Here is a 22,733-nt window from a genome sequence, read left to right on the forward strand (position 1 = left end):
AGTTGTAAGTGTTTACTCAAACCCTGCTAGTGAGTTCATTCTTTACAATGTTTCTGTAGATACAACATAAACGGTTCCCAGTCTTTTTTCAAGTCCCTATTTTCATTGTCTCTAAGTCTTCCTGTAAGTTTCGCCATTTCTGTGTATTCCATAAGTTCAACTTGCCATTCTTCCTCCATTGGTATCTTGTCATCCATCCATTTTTGGGCTAGTAAGATCCTAGCCACCATTCTAGCATACATGAATAACTTCTTCCACAGTATCCTGTTCTCACAGTGGCCAGTGGAATGCCTGTGGGAAGCCTGCAATCTGTATGTGAGCGCAACAGCACTCTGTCTACCTGTGATTCCTAGCAGCAGGTATCATTTCCATTCCGGTGATTGTACAATTAGAGATTCAGCAATTCAAAAGCCAAAGCTACAAATGTCTTCAATGTGACTGTGGAAGGTGATCACAGGAATAATACTAACCTACTTTTACTTGTGTAGAGCTCCAAGTTGAGAGCTCTGTGTGTCTTAGATCTTCTCTGAACTTTGTGTAACTCCGAGACCCTGAAGGTAACATTTTAATGTAAAATTGTGAAGTAGAGCTAGCAAGGGATACAATACTTCATAATTCATGTTAAATTCCCATTTACTTCAGATGGGTTTGCTATATAGCTTGACATCAGTAGAAGGGCATTTAAAATATATGCAAGAATACAAATGTATCAAACTATACCCTGCTCCATCACTGGAATCTAGAATCTTAAAGAATGTCTGGATTTATAACCATCTTTCAAATACATGTGTAATTTTATGTTACAAGTCAGTTCCAGAATGTGGAAATATCTCAGTATTCTCAGGAAAATTTGCAAATTGTATTTGAACAAATAATGATCCAGCAATTGTCAAAACACATTTCTGGAATGGTCAGTAGAGTTTTGTGAAGTGGCCTTTGACATTTAGGGTAGCCTAAAAAGTTCTTTTGTTCTATGAGATACATATAAGATACATACCATACACCTTGAGATTATCCAACTCCTTATAATAGAACTACAAAACATATCTTTATTATTTACAGATTCAGTATTTTCCCTCTTGTATTATTTATGCTCCTCCTTCTCCAGAGGTTGGTGGGGGATTCCCCATGTCTACGTTGGCATATCCTTTGCAGTTACAGAACTTGTTGCAGCTGACATTGGCAATGAATCGGTGTTTGCCATTCATATATGGAGTAAACTCAACACACGTTTGTGCCTTGTGATTAGCAGCCAGTGTTCCCAGTCTGCAGAAGAGATAAAGGAGAGAGGGTGCATGTGATGATATTTGTACATGCAATGATTTAGGCAAACCACCTTTGGTTGATTGATGAGTTGACCTCTTTGACTACAGGATGTCACAAACAACATTACACACTACATTTAAAGCACATGACCCCCCTCCCTCAAGCATTTCTGAGAATCATAGTGTGTTAAAGGTGCTATGAACTGTAGCCCTGTGAGGGGTGAACTACAATTCCCATAATTCCTTGGGGGAAATCATGTGCTTTAAATGCATGGGATGCAGGCAGGCTCAGTGAACATTGTCATTAAAGCTACAGTGTGGAACTTCATAGCTGACAGCAAGAGTGAAGGTGGAAACAGGAACCACAGATAACCTCAAGGTAGATGCAAACCAAAACTGTGGCTTAACTTACTCAGTAGCGATCGGCTCACCAAACAGTCCATAACCCTCCAAGTGCAGCACACAGTTCTTGAGATCTTCTTTGAGGGGATTAGAGAAGGTGACTTCAGCTGAACATGGTGCATTCAATTTCGGATAGTTTAAAACCTATTTGGAAAAAAATGAGCATTTGTTTTTACATTCAGGTAGGTAGCCATGTTGGTCTGATGCAGTCGAAATAAATTTTAAAATTATAAAAAATAAATAAAAAATAAAAAATTGTCTAGTAGCACCTTTTACTTAGTTGGTCTATAAGGTGCTACTAGACTATTTTTTATTTTTATAACTTGTTTTTACATTGTTATACTAATTAGTATATTGCTAATGCTGACCATTAGGTATATTACTGGGTAATCATCTTTAATCGTCAATTGGTGAGTTTTTGCAGGAGATAAGTGTTAGGAAATGGTATCTTGATGTACTGATATATCTTGCATGTTTAGAATGGAAAAGGCATCTTAGGAAAGAGAATTGGATTCCACCCTCTCCAGCTAAAGGGAGGTGTATGGCGGGTAAGCACCCAGTGTTGTGAGGTAGAGCTACCTTGATAGTTCTGGTACAGATAGGTTGTGTGAATTGGTGCTCTTGCTGGTTCATTGCATGGCTTCTGCCCTGTTCCATCCCCATTCAGGTAAGGTGTAGCGATACTGGCAAGAGGAGGGCAATTTCATGGTTCTGCCACACCACATGAGCCACTACTGTTCTCTGTGGGTTTGTGTTTGTGTACACACACATGAAAGATTTGGAGCTTCACACACAGATGAAGGGGATCCAACAGTATAGGGATAAGATGCGGAATGGCAGATCTGCTGTTTGGTATGATTTTCTTGTGTGTGTGTGTGTGTGTGTAATTTAGACCATTTGCTGACCCTTCCCCCTCAGTCAATAGACTTCTGAGCAGTTCATACAATATTGAAATATGAACTATTTAGCACCATGAAGACATTGCAAATTAAAAATAAGCAAATGCCACAAAAATATTATATATATTTTATGCTCTCTCCTCCAAGGTAAACAGATATTGACTTCAGTTATCCTCATGACTTCAGTTATCCTCTTGCCGAATTGTCTGAGACTGCCATTGCTTGTTCACTGTAAGGGTCAAATGGTCTTTACCTTTATCTCAATGGGAAGGCTGTCAATCAGGATATCTCTCTCCACCATCATGATTTCTCCCTTAGGCTCTGGCATTGAGACAGCTGCTACCCTCATAATATTATAATCACAAAGGTGTGACCCATAACTTTCATAGGGTATCTCTATCTTAATCGTCTTCACTGTAAGGCAAAATGTATTGAACATACTTTTTAGAGTCAGAATTTCCATTCTAGAGAATTTCAAGAATTCCTCTCCATTCTAAGGGTTGGCTTGAGTCTCATCAGTGAGTCATTTTGAGGGAAATTGTGACAAGAGAAACATAAACAACAACATAAAAGTCAAATCATTTGAGCTTTCTGCAACCTGATGTCTTCCAGATGTTTCTGAAAACAATTACTGTCATCCAAGACATGCTAGATGGGGCTTATGGGAATCATACTTTAGAGAGCACCAGTTTGAGGAAGGTTATTTTGTGAAACATGTTATCGCTTACGGAACCAAATCTAAATGTTCAAGTGATAGATTATTAAATGATTGTCAATAATGTAGAACAAGTGGGTCTGCTGCCTGCTGTATAAAGGATGGTTGACTCTGTCATAAATTGCAGCCTAAGCAGAGTTGCCTAAATGTAAATTCTATAAATTAGTAGGATTTCTTTACAAGTAATGATTATAGGATCAGAGTGTTAGATGGTGAACATTCTCTAGATCTGATACAGCTATTTGTTGAAACAAAGAGAAAACTTGAGAGTGTTTTACATGCAATTCCAAAGCAGTTTTTGCATGTTCATGTTTTCCAAATGAAATCTATATTACCAGAATGTACAGCTAATTTGTGGGAGTGCAATGCTCTTTTCCACTTTATATTTCAGATTAATAGCTCTCAGTAAATGTCACCAAATGGCAGAAGACAGGCCCAAATGCATGATTTCAAATTATCTAAATTTGAATCCTCATTTGCTCTCCAAACATACATTTGGATGCTGCATTACAAAAATCTCAATGTGTCTTTCCAGGTACTCCTACCATCTGATATGAGATAGGTAAGAGCCTGCTTGATTGTAGCATCGTGTTCATGGAATGCTTGTGGAAATCTTTCCCCAGGGAGGACTGCCTGGCACCTTCATAACATATCTTTCGGTACCAGGCAAAAACATGTGTCTTCTTCTAGGCTTTTGACTAATTAAACTGAGGCAGCAGGGGGTTGCTGTACACCAAACCTGGCCCTCCAGATGTTTTGGGACTACAGTTCCCATCATCCCTGACCACTGGCCCTGTTAGCTAGGGATTATGGGAGTTGTAGTCCCAAAACATGCCTGCTGTACACCAAAACGTTGAGTGTCAGATGAAGATTTTTTAATTGTCTTTGGGCCTTGTAATATATTTTTATTTTAATATGCTGCATTAAGACAGTATATATAAATAAGTTAAATAAATAGTTAAGACTTACCTTCTTTGGGGCCAAGTGTAACATGCACACAGTCTTTCCAGATTGGATCCAGTGAACAGCCATTATATATCATTCCCTGAGCACAAAGGTTGAATTTCCTGTCTTTAGCCTCATTCGACAAGTTTTCAAGCATCCACTTTATTTGAACATCTTGACCATAAAGGGGACAATTAGCCATCTTAAATTTCATTGTCACCCCAGTGTCTTTCAAAGTTTTGTTTCTCTGGGATGCTATATCTTTGTCAATTTCGGAATTGGGAGCATTGAGGTATTGAGAACTGATTTTTCTGCAAGCTTTATAGAAGGCTTTTTTCTCTTGCAGAGAACCTGGTTGGGGGCAAATAACATATCTCCAATTATCACTTTTCACTTTACTATATCAACATGTTAAACTTCAGTTATTCCCATTAAAATTGGTCATTACCTAATTCATGCTTGTAAGCATCAGTGACATCCTCACGCAAATCTCCGCCAACACTCTTGGTGCTGATGCATTGCCCACAAGGCCAGATATCACAGTGCAATTTTGTCTTCTTGCCTCTACCTTGAGAAACCCAGGCTGTACTCTTTGCATTTAGCATACAAAATACACGAGAGCCATCAGAATCAGTATCCACATCTCCATCTCTGATGCTTTTGACCCAGATAGGGCCACTGCACACTGATCCTAAGGTAAACAAAGACAAACATGTTGTTCAATGGTAGTCTGATTGATCACCATCCTAAACTTTAAGAATCTGTATTTATCTTAACAATACAGCTGGCAATCCCTGAGAATCCAGCTTCATCCAAAGAAAAGAAAGAAAGAAAGAACCTGCTATGAAAGTTTGTAGGCATGAATAACCAAAATGGTACTCTCCATATATTGGTGGATTCCAACTCCTATCAGCTCCAGCCAGCATCCACAACATCTGAGGGACACCATACTGGTTATCCATACTGGGAAATGGCTATCATGTTTAAAGTCTAACGTAGTCGTGCAACTTATTACCTGCCAAGCTTAATACCAGCCATATATGTCTGCTTTGCTAAATCTCCTGTTTTTGCTGTTGGTATGAGACAAATTCAATTTGTGGGACTAATACTCATATTATGCTGGCTGACAGCATGGAAGCCACTGAGGCACTAACCCTTCCCATGCTGCTGAGTTCCAGAGCATATGATACCTACAATGCAGCTATAGGTTGGACACCTTCCATGTGGACTGGGGCCTACTAATGCAGCCTACTAATACCTACTAATGCAGCCTCACCAGCACTTCAGAGTTTAGAGGAAGAGGCATATTACAATCTGCCATACATAAGGAGATAATATCCAGCTCTCTTCTCTTTGTCCATCAGTTATTTGCGGGTTACTAATAATTTGCAATGCCTTCTTACACATGATTATCTCTGGATTGGGAAAGAGCAGTGCCAGAACTCACCATAAATGCCTCCCTTGTTCTCTTATAATGGCAATGGAGCCCACCTGAGAGGTGCCAAAACTGAGTTCCGGTGAGTTTGGGATGAAAAAAAGCCCTGTGAAAGAGGCTTCATTTACCTTTACTAGTTTCTATAGGTGTCGGATCCAGATATTGCCAGTCACTCATAGCTTGGTTTATATCTTTTCGGGCCATCCAAGATTCATTCCAGCAATGATGTACCCTGTAGAATACAGAAATTTAGACACTTCCTGTGCTGAAATACAAAGCTAATTCTGAAGAAACCTGAGCATTCAGTAATGATTTAGGATAAAAGATCCCATGTTGTTTAGAAAATGCTTTTGGATTTACATTTATTTATTTATTTAGAATTTTAATTTGACTTTAGGGCTCCAAAAAAGTAACTACTTTTAAAGAAAATGAATGTTTTTATTTCTTTACAATGGAGACTGTAGCTGATATAGTGGACATCATCATAAGTGCAGTTATCATAAGCCATACTTGTGAATCCTTGGTCACTCTCATGCTGAATCTTCTCCAATTCTCTGATTTTATTCTTCAACATCTCTGTTGTTGCTCACTTACCAGATGTGTTCTTTGCCACTTAAAGTTTTGCCTGTATAGTCATAAACCTCCTGGACGGTGAGAGGATCAACAGCATTCAAAGCGCAATAGAAGCCTGTGACGACTCGGCTTGGGATTCCCAAACATCTCATAACTGTAAACAGATGAAATACCCAAACACTGATATTATATGTTCTGCACACACACAAACACACACACACACAGAAAACTTGCCTTCCTACCTCAGCAAAAACCACGTAACTATTTGCAACAAAGCCCATAAGTACTCAGGCTACATAGACTTTGGTAGTTCAGGCAACAAACCACCTGCTTATCAAACTGCATGTGTTATTTCCAAGGAAAGCCTGGTCAAGTGTATCTATAGTTGGAAGAGTATGACTCTTTTAACACATACAGTGGTGCCTCGCAAGATGAAATTAATTCATTCCGTGAGTTTTTTCGTCTTGTGAATTTTTCGTCTTGCGAAGCACGGTTTCCCATAGGAAATGCATTGACAGTTTCCTATAGGAATGCATTGACGGTTTTAAGAAAAAGGCGCAAGACGTTTTCATCTTGTGAAGCAAGCCCATAGGGAAATTCATCTTGCGAAGCAACTCAAAAACCAAAAAACTCTTTCGTCTTGCGAGTTTTTCATCTTGTGAGACATTCGTCTTGCGAGGTACCACTGTATATACCACTGCAACACAGGCTCAGCCCCTAACAGGTTTGCTTCTGTTTAGTGCTCCAGCCAGTCTGCCCTCTTCCAGGATGTTGTAAGGCAAGGGTAGCCAATGAGGTGTCATCACAATGTGGTGTCCCATCATTATCATACCTCATTGTCAATGAGTTCCTGAATGACACAATATTGGCTAACCTAATAAGGGCTCAAGCAGGGTAATTCAGTTGTTTCCTTCTCAATTTTCTGGTTTTCTTTTCTAACTGATACTCAACTTCCTATGACTGTTCAACGTCACTGAGCATGGCCATTGAGTTATTTTTGCTCCCTTTGTTTTTAAAGTTTGTACTACTTCATATCATGCAGATACCTTCTTCTTACTTCTCATTGGCCCATCTTGGCTTCAGTCCTGTTTGTGGAGAACTAATTAACTTTAATCTGCTTATGCATCATACATTGAAATCACATTGCTTCCCTCAAAGAATCCCGGAAACAGTAGTTTATCCTTCACAGAGCTACAGTACCTAGCATCCTTAACAAACTAAAATTCTCAGGATGTTTTGGTGAAAGTAATGTGTTTTAAATGTATGGGTTGCACACAGTCTCAGATTACTATGTTACTTCTATTATGAACAGCCAATGTGTTAGGAAATGATATGACCCAGTGACATATTTGTAAATGGATTCTAAGGCTTTTGTAGTAAGAATTCGCTTCACCCTGTATATTTCTGTATATTTCTGTATATTTACTTGACAATCTAACCAGCAGCATATGTCAGCAGTACAGATGGTTTTATAACATCAGGGCAGGAAATAGACTATTGCAGCTTTGGCAATGTGTTTCTGTAACCCCAGACATTTCTGTATATGGCAGACATTTTTTTACTGCCTACTTTTATCTAGTATACAAATGGCCAATAATATTCAGCACATCTTACAGTTAATTTCCCAGCTGCTTCAACAATTCATTCATCTTTATCCTGTTTAATGTAAATCTAATGTTCACAGCCTTTTTATATTATTTGAATATTTCCTGTAAAAGTTTTCAAATGCAGCTAGTAAATAAATGAAGTTCTTCCTGGTCTTTGCAGTCACTTTTTCTATCATCCCCCACTGGCTATGGAACGCTAAAAAAGCATTCCTTTTGCTATCAGCAGATAACCTACTTTGCCATTGACAAGCTCAAAATAGCTCCAAGGCATTCTGCTTTGTCTCAGGATTCATCCAAACCCAATGCCAGGAGTACCCTAGTGGCCAGTAACCTGTGGCCTTTAAAGGTACCAAAATTTGCCATCTAATGAGGTTAATTTAACTACTGCAAATTGGGCTATTCCTGATTCCCTGCTTTAGAGAGAAGCTTTGAACATGCAGTTATCATGCTAAAGTCAGTACATTTTGGGAGCACATGGAATCTGCACACTAATGTTCTGCTCAGAAATAGCCATGGTGTTTCAAGCACGCTTGTGCTTAGGGAAAGCCACAGCTCAGTGGCAGAGCACATACTTTTTATGTAAAACTATTTGATCCTTGACATCTCCAGAGAAGTGTAGGGGGAAAGCCCTGTTTGAAGTGTCCCTGAATTAGAGGACCTTACGCATTATATCTTGCGCTGCCCCTTATATACTGAAGCAAGAGAACGGTTTTTGACACCTATAATGATAAGGTCCCCTGGCCAGAATCCTCCTGACATGATTCTCTATCTCCTTGCAGACATTGATAAGTATGTGACCTGGCGTGTAGCACTTTTTGCAACTGCCGCCAGGAAAATTAGAAAAAAAATATATAGCCGAGATAGCTATCAACTATAAAGGAGATAAATTTATTTGACCCCATCTACACCAAGCTGTATTTTTCTCACTAAACTTTGTACATAATTGTCTATTGTATGTGATTCTAGCTTATAAATTTTATGTCTAATGTTTCAATTTGTATATTAAGGAGTTTCTATAGCTTTATGCAGATTAGGTCATGTTTTGACAATATAAATGTTTCTAAGTTTTTGTATCAAATTAGTATATATTCTATTGAATGATATTGTATACATTGCAGCAGCCTTTGGCTATAAGCAATAAATTTGACTGACTGACTGTTTGAAATGCAGGAGACCTGCTATCAGTTCATGTCAACAACAATACTGAGCCAGCTGGACCAGTGATCTGACTTGACAGACAGCGGTTCCTATGTTCCTGGGCATGATGGGGAGCACTGCATACCAAATACTAGGGCAATTCAGTCTCACACCATTCCTTGAGAAGACTACCCTCCTGAATTCCAAAATATCTTTTGTTATTATACTTCCTTTCCTCCTTATAATGTTGCTATACTCTCTGACTTGGTTTTTTGTTCTTTACTAAATGTTCATGGATTGGTAGAAATAGTAGAATCATTGAATAGTTGAGTTGGAAAGGACCACAAGGTTCATCTACTCCAGCCCTCTGCAATTCAAGAATCTTTTGCTCAATGTGGGGCTTGAACCCACAACCCGGAGACTAAGAATCTCATGCTCTACCAACTGACATGAGCTATGTAGAAATAGTAGAATTTCAGCCTTTCTACTCTGTACATTTTTAATAACTAGCATTCTTTTTTAGGGGGGATAGTTCTTTATCTGACATTACTGGGTGTCATCCCACCACACCAAACAGACGCCATTTAAATTTTTGTTGAATTTAGAAGTTGCCATCTGCATCTGAGAAAGCATTTTTCTGTTAGGACCATTCATGCCCCCTACCTGTACACAAGACCGAAGCAAAAGTCCCGCAGTACCCATATTTGACAGGCTTGCACTTGCTCTGAAACCACTGGCGGAGGATAGGGGCACTTCCATTCCACATTAAAGGATTGTGTCCCTGCAAGTAGTTATTGCTGGGTGGAAGTTTCAGAATGCTTTTCTTCTTATGGCAACAGATCTGAAAAGAAGAAAGGTGCTGGTGCTCAGTGCTTAAGAGTAATATCCTTGCCATACCCATCTTGAACATTCCACTGAATCAACATACATCACTTCATGCACAATGATCATTCCTATCATAAAAGGCAACAGTATGTGACTAACATATACCTGAAACAATTAATCTTGACCTGGGAGAGATGCATGTAAATGCAATAGCTTAAAGCACAAATTCACCTGCTCAGTTCTTATTATACTATACAGCAGGCATACCGTTTTTCAGAGGTCATTGCTCTCTGCTTTTGGCTATGAGAAGATGGACATTTATATAAATATTTACAGAGAATCAGTCATCTCCATGTTGTTTTACAAGATTAAAGGGGGGGTGAGACAAAGAGAAAACAGAGTTTGGATCACATTCAGTTGCTATAGTCAGCATGAAGTATCAGAACAAGTAATGGTAGTCCCTTTACGGTGGGCAATGGCACATGGTACTCTGACTTTCCCCCACTCCACAGTAAGTGAGTTTAAAATTCACTATACATTACCCTGGTATGTGATACATCATCTGCATGCACAGGACTTTTTATGTGTGTTTGTGTGAAGAAATTAAATTTGACTAAGAGCTGTTTAGACAAAACTCCAGGGAAATTAAAAATAAATAGCAATGCGTACCTCTTCTCTTTTTTAAAAAATATTGCTATTATATTCTATTCATAGAATACTCAGAAATATTTCCATAGAGCTCCCAATGGTCCTCATCCAGTCACTAATATGTCCATACATTTAGCAATACTGAAGCACAGGGTACATGAATTGCAGGCCATATTCTTCTCTCTCTTCCCTCCCCCATCCTGAAACCTCCCTTTGTAGGGTGAGATTTTATATTATTTCATCACTTTCATCTCTTGGATTCTAATCCTACCATCCAGAACCCTGTTGTTGTTTTTAATATATATATATATATATATATATATATATATATATATTACAAAGTACCCCCTCATATAAAATATCAATGGAGTGCATAAAGATACATACAGGTGTAAAACTAAGATACGATAAAAGCAATGCAAAACAATCATAAAAATGACTGGCCTATCTTGGGCGGCAACTAAACAACTGAATAGGCCAGGTAGCATAAAAAGAACTTTGAGAGATATTAGAAAATTGCCAGCAAGGATCTCTGCCAAATCTCTTTTGGAACAGCATTCCACAGCATGGAACCAACAACACCAAATGCCTAGTGTCTAGGAGAAGTCAGATGGGTTTCTGAAACATAGCAGAAAACTATTAGGAATAGAAATTCATCTGCTTCTTATTAAAGGTGATGGTGGTGGGTGATTTTTCATATATATTTATATATAAATGTTTGTTGCAGTTCTTATTGCTGCCAGGGATTTAAGAGATATTTATCGGGGCCAGGGAGCTGTCATTTAAGAGATGTACTACTGTTCTCCAATCATCATAACAACCATTTCCCCCACGTTAACAAAGACAGGCACAGTCACGTTTGCAAAGCTGACTATCAGTGGGCAATTTAGCAATTTACATAAGCCAAACACACATTTCCTAGGAATTTCTCTGGGGTTGTGCCTGCTGACAGATTTGTGATGAGCCAGCAGCTAGTAATGACTGGAGAGACAGAGGCAAACGAATGCCAAGAGTGGTTATAGGCAAACATATCCACAAGAGTCAATTAAACGTCCTGTACTCAAACTTTACCATACTGTTCAACACCCTGCTGATGTACGCAGGATCATTGCGACAGGAATAATCCATGCCAGGATCACGAAGGAAGTTTGTACTTGTGTCCAGAATTTTCAGACAGATATCCAGAATGCCATCTTGGAACTAAACACACAAAATATGAGCACTCATTTTGAAGCCATTTGTGACACAAATATTCAGAACAAAAATTTCCCTGTTATAGCAGAGGACAACTACAGTACTGGACTGCCAGGAATCTGTAGAATTGGAAATGTGAGGCAACAATAAATCAATCAATAAATGCAGCTGACACCAAGAAATGTAGATTAGCTAAATATAAGTAGAAATAACTGCTTCTCACTTTGCTTTTCAAGTCAAAGGGGTGTCTTTGTTGAGTTAGTGCCATTTTTGAAATTTGAACAGGATGGCTTTGCATTAGAGCTAACAACCAATAAATTCCACCCGCCCCCCCATGAAACTTCTAACTGAACTGGTTCGGCAAATAATGATTAAAATGTAAATGAATGTACATGCTGCAAAGCTTCAGTGAAGGTTATTATTTCATTTTAAGGAAATAATGAAGCAGCAATTGATTTAGGGCAGTTCAGGCAGTTCTCCCCCACAGGGTGCTGAGGCAAGGGGGCACAACATTATTATTATTATTATTATTATAGTTGTTGTTGTTATTAATTATTATTATTATCATTATTATTATTATCATCATCATCATCTTAAACCTATATTTATATGGGTACCTACTGAGAATATCCATTAAAAAGCAATTGTACCAAAAGGAATGATTGTGAAAATAAGAAACATTTGCAGCCAAATTTTGTCCTCACTCAGGACACCATATTACTAAAGGCTATCCTGTAGTAAGAAAGAGACATAAGGTTTATCAAGTTTATTGTGGCTTTTTTCCTATCTGGGGAGCCTTGTCCATTATATGAATATACAATAAGACACACAAGGATGAATGTACAATAAGGCAAAACACTTACTAGGAAAGATACTTCACTAATTTCACAAAATTGAAGCCACAACCCTAAACACTTTACTCGAGACCAAACCCCATCAAACACCATGGGACTTACTTCTGAGTAAACATGCACAGGGTTGGGTGACGTGTGTTTTAGAGCTAATTTCAATGGATTTCACTTGCAATTCGGCCCGAAGTTATATAAACTTAAGGGTACAAAAATGTATGCTTCTACCTGTTTTAAAAACACCTGTGTATTTGGAGACCGGGATAGCTGCTGCCTGGGCAATATTCTTATTTATCTTCCACTGAGGCTTGCAGACAAAGGACTTGGACTAAGTCAATGAACACACCCTCCATTTGTGAAACTGTGTGTACATGGAAGTAACTATATGGAAGTAACTCCTACTGATTCAGCGGGGCTTACTGCCATGAAAGAGTGTGTGGGAATTTTACTTTTAAATATGCAACACTGGCTACAGCCATTGGATAGAAAGCACTTCATGTACGTCTCTTTTTCCATAGACGATTTGTGTCCAAGAGTATAATTAATCTAATCTATAGACTAAGGTGAAACTCATAATACATTCAAGAGCCATAATCTTGCATTTACCTGTCCAAAATACCATGGATGAGAAGTTACGTGTTTGGGAAGGCCCTGGAATACAATCCCATGCTCATTCAGGACATACTCTTCTCTGTGAGCTTGGTTGTCTAAATAGACAGGGTCATCTGAGAAAACAATATAGACAAGGTCTCTGAACAAGTTCCAATATCAAGGACAGAATTTTCATAAAATTTACACCAGCTCTGACATACCAGATCAGGCATGAGATTTATATTTCCCCCAGTACAGGCAGTTCATGCATTCAGCTGTGATGAGATCATTTTGTTGCATATGTAAATGACCCCTTATTATCATACCTTTGGGACAGGCCTCTAATATCAAGCATGCTTTAAATATGGCAAACTGATTTGGATCTACATGCTGCAAATGAATCCATCAAATAATGGATAAACAAAATGGCTGCTTTGCAGTACTGCTTTCAATAGCTACAGTTTAAGGAATGGTTCAGTAAAAATATGTCTAATACCAGGCCCGTGTTTTGTTAGCCCAAAAATGAAAAATGAGTGAGGTCCCAGACAAAGAGGACTGGCAGCTTAAGATGTTAGAATATGCAGAACTTGCAGGTCTAGCACATAGAATAAGAGAGCAAGAAGGACATATATTTAAAGAAGAGTGGAAAGTGTTTATTGAATACAGTATATGAAAGATAATTGTACACAACTGAAAACGCTGGTGGCATTAAGATGAATTCAACAGTGTAATTAATGTTTGAATGGTGTAAAAATGGAAAACTGACTTGAATGGTTAGAGTAAAATATGCAGGAATGGAAGATATTTAAAATGAACCATGGAAAGAGAAGAAGGGAAGTCATTGGATGTTAATAAGTTTGTAAAATGTTTATTTCAAATTGGGGGGAAAATGGGGGGGGGATTTAAATTAAATACAAAAAGGTCTAATACCATTTCCAGAGTTTCATTAATCGTATGATACTACCTTGAGTGTGCTAATACAGTATATTTGTTTCTGTATACAAGCATGTGATGTGTTGACATCCCACGTACTCCCATGCCTAATATCTGCTTATATATATGTGTGTTTCCTGACTCAACTCAAAAGTCTGTCCTCACCACTACTAGTACTACAGAAATACACATTCTCACTAATTTTCTGTTTCAGCAGGCACTTGCTTAGCAAGACTATCCAGACAATGAGTTTCTTATTGATTCTTACCAGAACACCAAGGGTTGAAGAGAACATAAAAGTCTCCCAGATGTTGGGTGCTTGAGTGTTCACATGACACCAGACACATATTCAGAGTGTAGCAGCCAATACAGGCACTGGCAGGAGGGAACAGACTGACATGGAGGCTTTGTTCATTATGGAGTTTGTAGCAAGCATTCCAGTGGCTTTGATTTGGACATTTCCCTAAAGGAAAGGTGCTCTTTGTTCCAAGAGATTCGCAGGGTTTCGGACCTGTTCAAGAAAGTTGTTCAAAAAGGAAGTGAACGCAATAACTGTTTTGCCTAAACTTATTTACAATTGTTGGTGAAAGAATAAAGATGCAAAACTTTATATATAATTTGTGAGATTAATATGATCCTGAACTTCAAAGAACCATAGGAGAATGAATGAAGATAATGGCTGGCTTCCAAAGATGAGCAAAGATTTGTATCTTTAGAATTAAGGTCCTCTGAAGATCAAAGAATGAACATGATACAATATGTATGGATCTCTTTATACTAAATTCTGAAAGTAAGTGGGGTCTGTTCTTTTCATTTTTTCTAATAACTGCATGCAATTTTATAAATATATATTTTGGGTGGTTTAGTTTGGTTTGGTTTGGCTTTTGTTTTTGTTTTTTGCAATTTCACCCCATATATTCAATGCAATAACAATCCTATGCCTATTTACTTGGGAGTAACCTTGTCTGAAATCACAGAAACTTACTTTGAGTAAACAAGCATAGGCTAAAGCTGCACAAGTCAACACACAGGTTGTTTTTGGCTTACTGAAATATTCAGAAAGGTTATCTATCTGTGTGAGCCATCTACTGTTGGCGAAGTGTATTAAGGGAATTCTATGAATAGTTCCATGAAAATGATTTTTTTTCATGTTCATTCAGTGTTCTCCTTTGACAGAAAAGCTCTGCAGACCTCTATGAATACGACTCTTTGTCATAACAGTGCCAACATCAGCTAATGCAGAGAAAGTAGGTATGAAGTAGCTCAAAGATCATCAATCCTGTATGATACATTTTATTTAACAAAATTCACATACCACCTGATTGTAACAAAAGCTCTAAATCGGTGGTACTTAACCATTAGGAATACAGTAAACAGAAGTTCTCCCTAAACACTAAAGCTTTTAACATAAGACCTCTAGTGACTTTATGGAGCACGTTTGTTATCGTATAAAAGAATTACCTGTTGCCACCGTAAATGTGATCTTGTCCTTGTCATCATCCCATTCTCGGTTTTGGAAATGCACATAGAACCCAAACAGCTGGCCTCTTCTCACAATTAGTTTATTAGAACTAAAAAACTGTGTGTGATGGTTGTTGCAGTTCTGAGCACAGTTTAGGTCTACATTTTTCACCTCAAGGACTGCAGGAAAACAAATAATGATAGGACCGATTAATGAATATTTAAAATAATTTTTAAAATACCCCCCCCCCAACTTAGCAGCACCATGAGTGATATGGGGCTTCCAATATCTCCTCCACTGCTCCATAAATAGTATGGGGCTCTAATATTCTCTGAACTCGGATTCTGAGGGTTAGGGGAACTTCAGGAAAAACAAACATATCTGTCTTCTTATGCAAGGAACTTCTGAGTCCAACCCAATGAGTGTGCCATAGTTTTGTTTAGCTCTGATGTGAACCTGAGAAGCACATCAGCAACAAGACAGTGGTGGTTAATTAAAATTTCTGAGTTGAATGTGATTAACATACCAGATTTTATTAGGATGTTGTACTTAGTCTGCAGCAAATTAAAAATCGGAACCAGCCCCACCCCCCACAATAATCTTTCCAGAAAAATGTTTTTTCATGCCTTCATAACCAGGCACATGTACAGACCCTGCATAACATATGAGTATATATGAGCACCAGCTTTGTGTATCCAGGTCCAACCAAAACATTATGCGGGGAAGAGAGGGAGGAGAGCTGCCACAAATCCATTCACTGTGACACATTGACAAGCCACACTTTTGAAGATGTGAAGAAGGCTAAGGAAAGCAATAAATATGCACACATTTTTGTTTCTGTGTTAGTTTCATATGTCTCTTTTAATCATTTTCAAACTGCAAGGAATAGACATGTTATTATCCTTAATGGAAAAAGTCCCTTTTTCTGATTTCCACATCCTATTGTAATCCATACAATTATTCCTGGGGGGGGGGGGGGTATGCTAAGCACCACAAGGTACATCTTGAATCAATTAAGCTAAAGCATATAATGGAACCCAAATGCTTCTTTGAAGGAACACAAGGTTCCATTCTATGCTTTTGCTGTGACAATCACACACACACAAACAAACACACCTGTCTGTCCATCTGTCTCCTCCCCACCCCCTTTCTCTACATGTGGCTATTAGCATTTTTCAAAATTGTCATTTGAATCAACAAACAAAAACTGAGGTGTTGACAAATGAAAGAGAATGCTCTCTTTTCTTGCACTGAAAGGTTGCTCCAGAAGATTAAAATGGATTTCATTATCTTTTATATAGTTTTTCCACGAGGAATTTATTATATACGTCACTTATTACCTTTTGTTTATGAATTTTTGTGGAGCTTTAACAAAGTTTTGAGGCTTTGTATAATCCATCCAAGTTTAGCAACAGAAGTAATTAAACAACACTGAAGTGCACTGTCTGCTTCCTTAGAGGACTACATTATGCTTCTGATTAAGGTGCCCACAAAAGATTATGCCGCAATAAATTTATTATCTTTTAGATGCCATAAGATGTCACTTAAAGGTGCTGTCTCTGCTGCAACATACCATTCAGACTGTTCCCTCAGGAACAGGCTGTTATTCATTGACTGTTAGAAGAAGGTGCATAATACTATACTGTTTTGAGAGATAAAAAGCATCACAGCTTCCCAAGGGGACTCTTCTTCTCTAGAGTGTGCAATGTCAGCATACATCATACTTTAACTATGTTGCACATCCACTCAGGGTCGTCCAGAGATTATTGGACTACAATTCCCATCATCCCTGACTATTGGTCCTAGAACATCTGAGGGGCTTCAGGTTCCTCACCCTTGGCATGTTTTAAGCTGCTAGAACACTCCATCTAGAAGTTATGTAGCTATATCTCTGCGTCTATGTGTGTGTGTTTTTCTATCGTATCTTAGAAATTCCTTGAACAAATGTATGCAATATGCTGCTCTGCTCCATGTGCATTTCAAGGGCTGTTTAAAAAAGGAAAGATGGCAGGAGACAGAGTTTTACATTTTCACACTCCTCAGGTGCAAAGCTTAACCAGCTTTGATCTTCTTCTACTAATACTGTGTAATGTCAGGTTTGCAACCCTTTGTACAGAACGATTAGTTTTCTTGTGTAACTGCTCTGCATGAGTCTGGAAATGCTCTGATGAAATCAATCGTGATGTCAATGTAAGGGACATTGCAGGTTAATCATGGATTTACATGCACAGTTTAGTATATAAAGTTCCTATTTGCCATGCACTGCAGGACATTAGCAAATTCTGATCTTAGAGCTGTGCTTCTAATAGTACTGATTCAATGTCACACTGTAGTGATAATGTCTCCCATGCCACGTAACTTTGGCTTCCATTCACTAGAAGACAATATTTTATTTCCTTTAAAAGTATCCGTACTAGATGGAAACACAGCCTATTGCCTCTGATTATACAAACATAACCGGATTTAGGGCCGCACAGCTGGTTCCCCCATACTGGGTGCTATATGTTGTCTTTGTGCTCATTTTAGCACCTTGGCTCTCATCACTTTTTCTCTGCCATCTTAGATTTAATTGCTATTATGCTGCTACTGCTGCTCTGGACAGCATAACAACTCCTACCCCCCACTTCTCACAGGCTGCCTAGATCTCAGATTTCCTACAGAAACAGAATACAACAAATGAGCAAACTGACACATTAACAGGATTTTTCTTCTTGCCAGATACAGCAGCCTGAATTATTATTGCTATTATTATGATTATGGACCTTTTTCAATGCAGAAGTGCTAAAGCAGTTGATGGCGTTGATAAAATATGCAAAGGAAGAAATCTAGTGGTGCTGTTCTGCTGATGGAATGGGAAAGGGGGTGGGTTTTTTTGTTTTGCAAGTCCCCCCCCCCCCAATCTTGCCAAATATTCTCGTAAAGTTGGACTTCACTAACACTCTAGAGCAGATTTAGAGAAAAGCATGAGGGGGCTGTTGGGGCAAGGGAAATAACCCAAAATTGCATTCCTTCCCATTCCACTGATGGATGCCTTCCATCTGCACAGTAACAACATGGGAAACCACCCATTAAAAATATAATATAAAAAGCCATCAGAACAATATAAAATATCATGACTGCTAAATGTTGAGCTATACATACAGAATGGGATAAGGATGTGAATAATGAGAACCTAATTATGTAACAGAAGCAATCTGCATATTTTCTTAAACTTTCCGTATGTTCACTTGTCCATCAGACAACTGGCTGCAACAGCCAGAAACAGAACCTCCACGTTCAAAGAAGGGGGAAACAAATGCCATCATTATTTCTTTTGAGTTTCCTTAGCACATCCAGTTAACTTGAGCTAAATGGACCAATAGTCTGGTTCGTGCTAGCAATTTTCATTTCCCTGTGCCTTTGCTATTGACACAATAGCTGCACCAACAAATAACTCAGCAACTCAGCATCCTATTCAATTAGCGTCCAACTGCTGTTCCAAATATTAAACTTACAAAGCACAATGCCATGTCAATTTTCTATTAATATCATGGCAAAACAAACATTTAAGATTGGAACATTAAAGCTCAAATGTAGTTACCTTCCATCACAAGTGGATTTTCAGTAAGTTCTGTAGTTCTGTTGAGAGACAGACAATCGTCATCAAAGTTTTTTGATGTTCTCTCAGCCAAATTCAGTTCCATCTAGTGGCATTTATACTCCTAATAAAACAACCCCAAGCCTATCATACATGCAAAGCTACAGTGGTTAGGGTGAGGTTTCACTCAAGTTCCTACTGAAGCTCATAAAACGTGCCAGAAATTTATTTTAGAATCCAAGCATTGGTAAGCCAGACTCACCACTGATGTTGAAGCAAGAGAAGAACTGTTTGCTTTCTTGCTGTGGAATTTGTAGCTGCCCAGATATTTGATTGCTTTAAAGAATATGTTTGCTGACATTTATGAGTTCAGTTATGGTATTACATAAGGTCAGTCACACCATTTAATATGTTTGCATCAAACTGTGAAAAGCTTAAGCTTCTTTTGCAATTATCTCCTTATTTTGTTACTTTGTTAGAAGTAAGAGCTTACTTGGCATAAATTCATTTAGTTCACCAGCTGTGAATGATAAACTAAGGATAAGCTGTCATGACCACTTTAGTTCCACCATGAATAGATTTTTCTCAGCAGCCATTTCACTTGAGACATAGAAATGACTCTTGAGAAACTGTAGCCCTGCCAGTCAAATGGAACACCTGATTTCAATGCCACCTTTTAGTGTCACAACCATTTTGTCATTTAATGTTTTTGTGAGGAAAATACTTCCAGGATTTATTTTATTGAGGGAGAGGAGAGACACTAGATGTCTTCTTACAGATTTGGATGAACTGATATTTGGCATTCTGTGCAAATTGCACATCCTTAAATTTAGAGGAACCTTCCCTTCCCTTACTTTGAGGAAAATGTACCATCTTCTATATTTTAATTCACTGGAAGTAAACCCTATTCTCTGTGACATTTGGTGCAAATCTGTTAAGAGGAGCCATATTTTGGAGATGTGGGGTAGATTTGTTCCCATCAGAGTAAGGTTCACTTTGTCTCCAATTACTACTTGTAGACAAACTGTAAGCATGGAGAATTTTGACAACTCAACTTTGAAATTAGCTGCTCTCTGACATGTTAAGGCAGACAGTTCTTTTCTTCTTTCTAACCTAATGCTTCAGCTCTTGGATGTTATTACTTCTAAAACTGCTTTCTCCTTCAATGATTTCTTCAATATTATCACAGTTCTATCTGTTCAAAGTGAAAACATAACTATTTTTCGGGCTGCTGTATATCTTTACAGTTAAAAGGTTCTTGGCTGAAGCATAAGGATGGTTACTTGATGTTCTTGGAGCCTGAAATGTGGCACATTGGGTTTGGGAAGAGGATTCTGCTGAGAATGTGTGTAACACAGAAACAGAGGGTGAGGGGTGGAGAATGAGGAAAATTTGAATCAGGCCAGTAAGAGATTGTGTGGTCAAGGCTTTATCCTCACAAAGCAGGACATAAGAATGTAAACTTGTGCTAGCCTTTACTATTGTGGAGGAATTGCATAACTGAATGTTCAGTTAACAGAAGAGGTTAATTTTCTTCCTAACAAGGCAATTATCTATGTGTAAGGAATTTCTTTTGTAGGAAGAGCATTACATCTTGCTTTCCTTGGTGTTAAAGCCAAAAGACAGGTTTCTCTCACCTGTTTTCTTACAAACTACATAACAAAGCCTGCTTTGGTGTCCTACCAATATTCAGTTTTCTGGAAGCAGGAAAGGTATGTTGTTGCTTTTGAAGGAATGGTGCTGAATGAAAACTAGCCATACAAAACCATCATAAGCTTTTTGTACCATCTGCTCACAAGGAAACTGCAGCTGAAATCCTATACACACTAACCCAAGAGGAAGCTGCACTGAATTCAATGGGACCTACTGTTGTGCTGTGAGCTGGTTGAAATGCTGCCTGGAGCTTTCTACTGATTTGCTATGTAGGCATGCACAGTACCATAAAAGAATTTCCAGTGCACAAAAAACCCCACCAAAAAACCAGTTTTGGCTCTTTGAAGCCAGCGAGTCTGGGCATTTCCCAGACAGGATTCTTTGATGTTAGATTTTTATGTCATAAAACAAGACAGAAGCTAGTAATATAGTTACAGGGCAAAGCTTGTCCTCTACAACTTTGTTTGACTAATACACATATTAAATGAAACAAAGAGAATGTGAGTGAAATGTATACCCTATCATAAATATCCCCCCCCCCCAAATTGCAGTAGAATGCCATCAAACTCAGGTATCTTAGCTTGCTTCCAGGTGGCCCATCTATTGAGCATTTATCCTAACTTGTTTGCACAAAGTTTGAGGGGGGAGGTTGGATGACGTCAACAATGTATTGACCATTTCAGTTAGAGAACCGCACTGCAAAATCTGAAGAAATGCAGATATTTAAGGAGAGCTGCATTTCAGATTGTGTATTACCTTGAGAAGTGCAAATTAGGTGAAGATGGTATACAAACCGAATCCCCCCCCCCCATCCCTAAGTATAAGACAACTCTCACTGCCATCATACTTCTGGTTATATAGATTGCTTGACCCATGCTAGCCTTGATATTGCTCCCATCTAAAATGTTAAGGCGAGAGTATGGTGGAGTACACTGAAGACTCTCTGAATGAACATCCAAGCCACTTCACAAGCTTCTATACAAGCACATCCAGGAAACCGATTGAGCTATAGTACCTGCCGCATCTGACTTGCACATTTGGAAGATTATGCAAGTGGACATTTTGCATGAATGCTGTCATGTACGATGAGGGGGCAGAGTCTTATCAACCTTTGTGAGCAGGGTACATTCCAAACTCAGAAACCTCTGTATCGTGACTTGTGCAAGTTATTTCCTCATGCTTCATAAGTAGGTCACATTGTGTAAGCTGTTTAAATGTGAAAATTAGGACCAAGGACTTGCCCATAGGATAAGGGACCACAGACCTGGTCCAAAAACATATTGGCCTCAATCCAGGCATTTTGCACCAAGAACAAGGACTATACCTCCCATATACCTTCAGGAGTGGAGTTTGGCTGTAGAACAAGAAAGCAGGGTGGGAGTTTTCCATAATATTCTGCATGCAATAGACCTCTCAAAACTATTGGGTGATAACCTAAGCAGGCTTACATGGAAGTAAATGCCACGTAAATTTACTACTAAATCCTGATAAATGTGCTTGGATGAAGATGATTACATAAAAGTGTGGTTAGACCTGCAACCTTAGATACACAATTCTTCCAGTGGTGACTTTGTTTTGGTGGGCAATCTCATCAGATGCAATGTGCCATAAACTTTTCAGACATCAGAATCCTAATTTGCAATAATGAAATAGTCGGTCAATTGAATATAAATAACTAGCGGTCATTATTTGCCTAAATCTCATTAACGTTTAATCAAACAAAACATTTTGCTACTTAAAGAAAGCAGTCCTTGTGTCTCTTCATTAAGTAAGAGTGACTCTTTCAGAATTACAATGCTGCTAGCCTATTAGGTACAATTTATTCCTTAATAATTGCTGATGAAAATACTAATAATTCTAGTCACATAAACTCCTGACAACAAAATCTGATTTTACTACATGCTATCAGCTGATCCCAAAGCCTTGCATTATGAATGGTGGAGAAAAATTATCTGTTTATTGCTTCTAAAATCATAAAATCTCTTGTGTGTCCTGCCCCTCTTTTTTTTCATTCTCAAAACTAT

The 22,733-nt window shown here is 38.4% G+C and overlaps 1 protein-coding gene across 1 annotated transcript; it reads right to left on the minus strand.

Moving 5' to 3' along the window:
• Positions 1-1,029: 1,029 nt before the first annotated feature.
• LOC310681807 (protein-glutamine gamma-glutamyltransferase 5-like) lies at positions 1,030-19,092 on the minus strand. The gene is made up of 13 exons (XM_083449757.1): positions 19,060-19,092; positions 15,479-15,658; positions 14,286-14,528; positions 13,100-13,218; positions 11,523-11,651; positions 9,642-9,819; positions 6,256-6,388; positions 5,790-5,893; positions 4,675-4,917; positions 4,251-4,577; positions 2,820-2,980; positions 1,678-1,811; positions 1,030-1,266 (listed from the first exon to the last, which is right to left on the minus strand). The coding sequence occupies exons 1-13, from the start codon at positions 19,064-19,066 to the stop codon at positions 1,089-1,091; spliced, it is 2,136 nt and encodes a 711-aa protein (XP_083305883.1). The 5' UTR covers positions 19,067-19,092; the 3' UTR covers positions 1,030-1,088.
• Between the last annotated feature and the right edge of the window lie 3,641 nt (positions 19,093-22,733).

The sequence above is a fragment of the Podarcis tiliguerta genome (assembly GCF_965153285.1).
Source record: "Podarcis tiliguerta genome assembly, chromosome: 7".
NCBI classification, from domain to species: Eukaryota; Metazoa; Chordata; class Lepidosauria; order Squamata; family Lacertidae; genus Podarcis; species Podarcis tiliguerta.

Coding starts and splice junctions, on each gene's coding strand:
- LOC310681807 (XM_083449757.1), bottom strand. Junction 11,652..13,099: donor ATCCATGGTATTTTGGACAG/GTAAATGCAAGA, acceptor TTGTGTGTTTAG/TTCCAAGATGGCATTCTGGA. Junction 4,578..4,674: donor TGCTTACAAGCATGAATTAG/GTAATGACCAAT, acceptor GCCCCCAACCAG/GTTCTCTGCAAGAGAAAAAA.